An 8,445-nucleotide genomic window follows, 5' to 3' on the forward strand; every position below is an offset into this window, starting at 1 on the left:
ACACCAATGTCCTTGACTGTGTATATCAGCTAGGCCCTCAGGGCTTGGGTCAGGCCTTTCTCTAGTCAAGCAGATCTGAAGAGAACATCGCATGCAGTCCACAGTCTTTTTTTTTTCCTCATTGGTGGTTTCTCCCACCCGCTAGAGAAGACATTCAAAGGCTTCGAACTCTCCCAGTCTTTGATTCTTCTTAAAAGGTCATTTTATTTTTACAGAACGTTCCACCTTTCATAGTTATTAAGCCAGACTGAAGCATCTGGCTAGAAAATAGTTCCCCCTTAAATAAACAGGGGGGAATAAGAATTCCATGTTGAAATTGATACAGTTACCATAATGTAACTCCCAGGGCACTATATTTTGTGCTTGAAAATTAAGTGACTCACCCTTTTCCTTAAATAAGGAGGATTAGCAGCCTTAACAAGGTAATAAATAATCAAGCCAACAGAACCCCACCCTGGAGCAAGCGCTGGAACTTTCGTGTTTTAGGTCAGGCTCGTGACCTGGGGAAAGTTGCTCAGGCCCTGTAGAAGGTGAAAGGAACCTGAGCAAAGTGTGAGCCACTCAGAGCCCATCTCTCGCCCACCAAGGAGTGGGAGAAGTGGGAGGAGGAGGGGAAATGGAGAAGGAGGAGGAGGAGGAGGAGGAGGAGGAGGAGGAGGAGGAGGAGGAGGAGGAGGAGGAGGAGGAGGAGGAGGAGGAGGAGGAGGAGGAGGAGGAGGAGGAGGAGGAGGAGGAGGAGGAGGAGGAGGAGGAGGAGGAGGAGGAGGAGGAGGAGGGGAAGAAGGAGGAGTCAGACAGGGAAGACTAAGGAGCTAGAACCTGGCAAGGCGAGGAGTCAGAGCCTGGTGAGGTGAGGATCCTCACCTGGGAAGGGCACCATGCAGGGGTGGAGCCAGCCCCAGGTCACCTGGGCGGTGACGGAACTGCGCCGTCCCGACCGCGGCAGCAATCAGCCTCACCTGCGTGGGGGTGGGGCGGGGCAGGGCGGGCGCACCTGCGCGGGCGGGAGGCGGGGCCGGGGAGCAGCCGTCGAGCCGAGACAGCGAGCGGAGGCGGGAGGCACACCCGCCGCTGAGCCGGGCAGAGAGGCCGCCGCAGGCCCCGGCTGAGACCCCGCCATGACCTGGAGCGCCTCGGCGCGGGGCGCGCACCAGCCCGACAACACCGCCTTCACGCAGCAGCGCCTCCCCGCCTGGCAGCCGCTGCTGTCGGCCGGCATCACGCTGCCGCTCTTCTTCTGCGCCGGCCTGGCGTTCATCGGCCTGGGCCTGGGCCTCTTCTACTCCTCCAACGGCATCAAGGAGCTGGAGTACGACTACACCGGCAACCCCGGCACCGGCAACTGCTCGGTGTGCGCCGCCGAGGGCCAGGGCCGCGCGCCGCCGCCCAGCTGCCGCTGCGCCTGGAGCTTCACGCTGCCCGAGCTCTTCCCGGGACCCGTGTACCTCTACTACGAGCTGTCCAACTTCTACCAGAACAACCGGCGCTACGGCGTGTCCCGCGACGACGCGCAGCTCAGCGGCCTGGTCAGCGCGCTGCGCCACCCGGCCAACGAGTGCGCCCCCTACCAGTACAGCTCCGACGGCCTGCCCATCGCGCCGTGCGGCGCCATCGCCAACAGCCTCTTCAACGACTCCTTCTCGCTATGGCACCAGCGCCAGCCCGGGGCCCCCTTCGTCGAGGTGCCGCTCGACCGCACCGCCATCGCCTGGTGGACCGACTACCACGTCAAGTTCCGCAACCCGCCGCTGGTGAACGGCAGCCTGGCGCTGGCCTTCCGCGGCACGGCGCCGCCGCCCAACTGGCACCGGCCGGTTTATGAGCTCAGCCCGGATCCCAACAACACCGGCTTCATCAACCAGGACTTCGTGGTGTGGATGCGCACCGCGGCGCTGCCCACGTTCCGCAAGCTGTATGCACGCATCCGCCAGGGCAACTACTCCGCCGGTCTGCCCCGGGGCACCTACCGTGTCAACATCACCTACAACTACCCGGTGCGCGCCTTCGGAGGCCACAAGCTCATCATCCTTAGCAACATCTCGTGGATGGGTGGCAAGAACCCTTTCCTGGGCATCGCCTACCTGGTCGTCGGTTCCCTCTGTATCATCGTGGGCTTTGTCATGCTGGTCGTCTACATTCGCTACCAGGACCAGGAGGACGACGACAACGATGATGAGTGATCTTGTTTCCCAAGAACCCCTTCCTGCTTCTTGGCCAAGCCGCTTTTAGCGGTGGCCCTTTGCTCCTAACCCAACTTCAGGCTCACTGATCTGTTGTGGACGAAGGGCCTGGAGAAGGGAGTGACCCGCTACGGGACTGTTCTCAGGTTTTGGACTGTAGAATGGCACGTCTTGCCATTTCTCCCACCTTCTCCATGGCTTACCGAGTGTACAGGTCCTTACAGTCTACAGCATGCCGGGGCAAAGGACATGGAAGAGTCCTGGATTGGAACTCATTATGGCCACCAACTGCCAGGATCCTGAACCTAAGCTTTTGTTCCTCCCTCTGAGCTTACCCCTCCCTCAGCTTTCTGGGAGGGAGATAGCAGATGGGGCGGGGAAGTGTTGGGATGGAGAATGATACCCACTGATTGCCGACAGAAGCTTGGAGGAGCGGGAGGAAAGCATATTTGTTAAAATTTAAGTTGATGAAGAGGCACCAAGCCCCTCAGGTTCTGACACAGTAAGGCCAGGTTCTCCGGAGTCCCTGTGCCCTGGAATTTGGGAATCTTGAGCCAGGTTGGGCCTGAAGTACTAACCTGGATTCAGTAACTTGTTCCTGTGAACGGTGGCAGTCACAGTGCTCCTCTTTGTCTTAAACAGAGAAAGGAAACTGGCAATTTGTGGAATGAATGAGAAAAATTGCTAGGTCTAGGAAACTGCAGATCTGCAGGGCAGAAGTGCGTCATTAAATGTAAAAGCAAACTTAACAAGACGAAAACCTCTGAAAATGCAAGGGCAGTTTGCATGCCCCAGGGGGAAGTGTTTTAACCCGAGAAACCGAGCAGCAGAACCCTGAGGGACCAAACCTTACCTTCTTTCTCCCCCCCCCCCACCTTTGAATCATGCTGAAGGGAATAGTTTAACTCTGTATTATTTTCACAAAGAACTATCTTAAACCCAGTTTTAACTCTCAAATGAAACCCATTTCTAGTGATCACGTTTAAGATTGATAAGGAATATATTCTTATATGCAAATAGACTCCAGATTATTTTAGCCTTTAAGATAATGTTAAAATTACTTAGCTGATTTTATTTGATTGCCTACAATTGATATAAAGCTAGTCTCAGAGGCAATTGGGACATTTTTTTTTTTCTCAAGACAGGGTTTCTCTGTGTAGCCCTGGCTGTCCTGGAACTTACTCTGTAGACCAGGCTGGCCTTGAACTCAGAAATCTGCCTGCCTCTGCCTCCCAAGTGCTGGGATTAAAGGTGTGCACCACCACTGCCTGGCCATCATTATTTTAAAACTTCCCTTTTATGGAACAAAAATTTAAAAGAAAATTAAAAATAAAATTTCCCATGATACTGTCTTCCAGGTTCCCTGAAGAAATGTTACTTGGCATTTGTCAGGGTCCCCTGGGCTGGCTCCCTAGTACAGGTATTTTCTGGTCATTGGTGTATTTTCATTCCTTGTATTTTCATTCATTCATTTCATTTCACGGCAGCAGGGGTTTGGGAGTGTGTTTTATGGCAGTCAAATGTTGAGGTGCACTGATTATTTCCATTCATTCTATTATTCTGTTCTAGTTAATACTTATTTTTGGTGTATATCAAAAAATTCTTTAGCAATTCAACATTTTGACTTTCTGACTTCTGAATGTGATAAAAATTTAATATCAGGTCACATATTGTGACTTTTGACTGAAAAGCTGAACATGACATGTACTTCAAAACGGTCCATTTATTCTGAGTGCTTGGTTGATCAGCTCTCCTCTGTGTCAAGTAAAGGGGTTTGCTTCATTTTTTCCCTATACAGTTGAGGGTAACTATTTTACTATCATTTTGTAGAACATTAGTCTTTTGTTATAAATTTTTATGTGAGACCGTGAAACTTAAAGTCTTGTGATTAAATTGTAGCTCCAGGCTTTGCTTTCAAGGTTTTTGAAAGAGAATAAAGGTTGTGTTTGTCTTTCTCTGTTATCACATTACTCAGTTCTTTTGAACTATGATCTTAAAGGCACAAACAGCACCAGCCGTTCGCCTGTTACCTGCACATGTATGCTGTAGCCAGAGCGTCACCATTCAGAGGGTGTCCACACAAACCCAGCCCTTTATTGCTAACGTCCTTAAACAGAATTTGAACTTATCATCAGCATCCTGTGTTTGGATGACATGGTCCTCAATTATTGTTTAAATTTGATAAATGTCAGTGTCTTTTAAATTTTAGTATGAAAGGTTATTAAAGAATGTGGTCATAGCAGCCTGCCTCTCTGCATTTTACTCAGACTATAGATTACAGTTATCTGTTGGCATTAGAGACTCCGATGAGCGGCCCCTGTGCTGTGTAGACGTGTCAGGCCCGCGCTTCAGTGTTCAGCGGCCTGTGATGTGTAGACGTGTCAGGCCTGCGCTTCAGTGTTCAGCGGCTCCCATGCTGTGTAAACATGTCAGGCCCGCACTTCAGTGTTCAGCGGCCCCTGAGTTGTGTAGATGTGTCAGGCCTGCACTTCAGTGTTGAGCGGCCCCTGTGCTGTATAGACATGTCAGGCCTGCGCTTCAGTGTTCAGCGGCCCCTGTGCTGTGTAGACATGTCAGGCCTGCGCTTCAGTGTTCAGCGGCCCCCATGCTGTGTAAACATGTCAGGCCCGCGCTTCAGTGTTGAGCGGCCCCCTGTGCTGTGTAGACGTGTCAGGCCTGCACTTTAGTGTTGAGCGGCCTGTGCTGTGTAGACGTGTCAGGCCTGCGCTCAGTGTTGAGCGGCCCCCGTGCTGTGTAGACGTGTCAGGCCTGTGCTCAGTGTTCAGCAACCCCTGTGCTGTGTAGACATGGCAGGCCCTCGCTTCAGTGTTGAGCGGCCCCTGTGCTGCGCTGCACTTTTGTCCAGTATCATGATCTGCTCAGTCCTGTCCTCATGCCTCCCAACTGGTGGTTCATCTTCTAGGAGTGAGACAGAGTGAGCCTGGACTACATAGAAATCAGCTTCGAGCCACTCTGTGAAGTAAAGGACAAACAAGTGCTCAGTGAAATGCCCACCTCCAAAAAACAAAGCAAAAACAGAAAAAATAGAAACAGGAAGCTGAGGTTTCCAGCATCTCCTCCACTGAAATGGCTCGGCAATCTGCTGACTAGGCAACATTTGAAAAAAACGAAGGACAGGCTTTCCTTTGGAACGAGTGTTACTCAGTAAGACCTATCCAAGCTCCCTCTGACACACCCAGGAGCTGATGGTGAGTCTCAGCCTTACAAGCCAGCTCCTTATATGGACTTGGATGGAAACCATCAGTCACTATCAACAAAATTAAATTCTTATTTTAGTTAGCACTGGACATTCATTGCAACCTACATTTTTGCTATAGGTAAAACAGAGCTGGTTAATTTTAGTTGGCAATTAAAAAACAAATTTTCACCCCAGGAGAATTTTCTCTTAATTCTCTCTCCAACAAACTGAAGAGTCGCTCAAAGGACCCTACCAAATATGGCTGGTGCTCATTGAGGGTCTGAAGAGATCTCCCGAGACAGCCTCACTCTGTAGAGAACCGGCTAAGCTGTTTAGCTGTTTATCAGTTGCTGATGTAAACGAGCATCCTCCATAAGTCCCCCAAGAAAAATGGCACTGCTGCCTTTGGGAAAACTACCGAACTGCTGCACCACCTTGGATGAAGATAGCCGTTGCTAGTCTTCCTGGTTGGTTCTCTAGAGCATGTCAGCCTTCCTTCAGTGAACATGCCTGTGGGCTAAGCTTGCACGGCACAGAGAAAACTTCCCACAAAGCAAGGGAAGGATGGAAGGGGAGCACGCACCAGACGTGTTCCCAGGCTGACGAGGTACCCGGAGGCCAAGGGGTCAGCTGCAGGGGAAGCTGTGGAGAAGGCAGGGTTGGCTCAGCCACAGAATCCACTAAGGAGGGGGTTGGGGAGACGCAGTCAGTGAGGAGTGGTTCGCCTCCTTCCTCGCCCCTTAGCGTGTTTTGTTGATCAGTTTGTGTGCAATATACCTTTTATGACAAGCAAAGGTATTCCATCAGGAGCCTTCCTAGTCCCACCCTCCACACTGCCTCCTCACCAAGCTCCCATAGTAGATGGCACGTTAAATCGCCAGTGAAAATTATAAACCATGGGTCCTTAATAAAGACTATTGTTTTTCTAAATGGGTTTGTTCCCAAGCCCAAGGTACTTAACACTGTGGTCTCATTAGCCGTATCCATCAAAATGCATGAGCAAGTTATCAAGACCAAAGAGGTGGGGATATATTGTTTTTTACCTTGTTCAAAACTCTGTGTAACAGTAAGCAGATCAGTCTGGGGCGATGACTCAGTGGGTAAAGGCATTTCCTGACAACCTTGACAAACCCAGTTCTATTCCCCGGGACCTACCTAGTGAAAGCGGGGAGCTCATTCCTGCAAGTTGGTCACCAACCTCCTCACTGGAGCTCTTGCACATAGATGCCCACACGCGTGCACAAGCACACACAAAAATAAGTGTAATGATCAATGATCATTAAAGTAGTGTTCCTTAGAAACAAAAGAAAAAAATCTAATATTGAATGAAGTGACAGCCACTGAAACGGATTACTTAATTATTTTTTAATTCTTACATTTATTTATTTGCTTTGTGCGTGTATGTGTGTGTATGTGTGTGTATGTGTGTGTGTGTAGTGTGTTGTGTTTATGAGTGTGTGTGTTTTGTGCCACATGTATGCATGTGTATGTGTATGTGTGTATGGTATATGTGTGTGTACTGTGTATCTGTGTGTGTATGGTGTGTGAGTGTATGTTTGTGTGCATTATGCTGTGTGTGTCCATGTATGTTGTACTGTGTGTGTCTGTATGTGTCAGTAGTATGTGTTTTGTGCCATGTGTATGCATGTGTATGCGTGTGTGTATGTGTGTATGGTGTGTGTGTGTGTACAGTGTGTGTGTGTGTTGTGCTGAGTGTGTCTGTATGTGCTGTGCTGTGCATGTTATGCTGTGTGTGTGTGTGTGTGTGTGTGTGTGTGTGTCTTCTGATGACTTTCTCCAACACCCTCTTATTTCTTTCCCGTCCCTATTACAGACTCCCCTCTCCCAGCCCTAGCAGAACTTTTCATGTTCATGACTTTTAGTTTAGATTTGTTACCTATTTAATTTATCCAGGCCAGCAGGTAACTACTGATTTGAAAGTGCATATTGGAGCTTAATGGGGTCGCCGGTGGGTGGACAGCTGAAGGCAGTGAGTGCTCACTTCCTGAGTCCTTCAGCAGCAGAAAGATGGGTCAGGGCCCCCGGCCTCTCCTCCATCAAGCCCGACTGTTGATATTTGTTTTGTTTTGTTTTCCAGGCCTGGTGTTGCTGTGAGTTTGTAATTACAATGGCCGTGTCTTGCTCAGAAAATGACATCTCCTAGCCCCCTCCCTATGTTCTGGCTCTTACATTCTTTCTGCCCCCTCTTCCACGGTGTTCCCTGAGCCTTAGAGGGGATGGTGTAAATGTTATAATGATAGAAATGGTAGAAATGAGGGATGAACAGCCATCTGTCACTTATTCTCAGCTCTTTGTGCAGCCATGGTGGAGAGATGGCTTAGTAGTTAAGAGCACTGACTGTTCGTCCAGAGGTCCTGAGTTCAATTCCCAGCAACCACATGGTGGCTCACAACCATCTGTAATGGGATCCGATGACTTTTCTGTGTCTGAAGAGAGTGACAGACTATTCATATACATAAATAATCTTTTTTAAAAAAATGATATAAATGAGGGCTGAACAATCACCTGTCACTTATTCTCAGCCCTCTGTGCAGCCTGAGGCAGGGTTCTCAATCAAACTCAGAGCTCACTGATATGGCTAATCTTGTTAGCCAGTTTGCATCTGGAATTCCTTGTGTTCTCCTTCCCCGTCTGATATTTCAGGCCAGCTGCCGTGCCCGCCTGGGATTTGCGTGGGTTCTCTTGCTTTCAGAAAGTGCTTTAAAGCCAGGCGTGGTGGCGCACGCCTGTAATCCGAGCACTGGGGAGACAGAGGCAGGCGGATTTCTGAGTTCGAGGCCAGCCTGGTCTACAGAGTGAGTTCCAGGACAGCCAGGGCTACACAGAGAAACCCTGTTTTGAAAAAAACAAAAAAACAAAAAGAAAGAAAGAAAGAAAGTGCTTTAATCACTGAGCCCACATTTACCATTTCTGTCAACACATCTAAAACAGGAGATAGAACTCTTCCCACCCAGACCGAACAATAGAAGGGAAAATTCCATTCTTTTCAGTTTGTTGTGCAAGTCTTTAAAACCTGAGACGTATCAGTTACTTCAACGCAATGTC

The 8,445-nt window shown here is 49.6% G+C and overlaps 1 protein-coding gene across 1 annotated transcript; it reads left to right on the plus strand.

Annotated features, from left to right (window-relative positions):
* The first annotated feature begins 1,040 nt into the window (after positions 1-1,040).
* On the plus strand, positions 1,041-4,407 carry Tmem30b (transmembrane protein 30B). Its single transcript, XM_052185668.1, has one exon. It carries the CDS (start codon positions 1,119-1,121, stop codon positions 2,178-2,180), a length of 1,062 nt encoding a protein of 353 aa, XP_052041628.1. The 5' UTR covers positions 1,041-1,118; the 3' UTR covers positions 2,181-4,407.
* The last annotated feature ends 4,038 nt before the right edge of the window (positions 4,408-8,445 follow it).

Source organism: Apodemus sylvaticus, chromosome 6, assembly GCF_947179515.1.
Source record: "Apodemus sylvaticus chromosome 6, mApoSyl1.1, whole genome shotgun sequence".
Classification (NCBI taxonomy): domain Eukaryota; kingdom Metazoa; phylum Chordata; class Mammalia; order Rodentia; family Muridae; genus Apodemus; species Apodemus sylvaticus.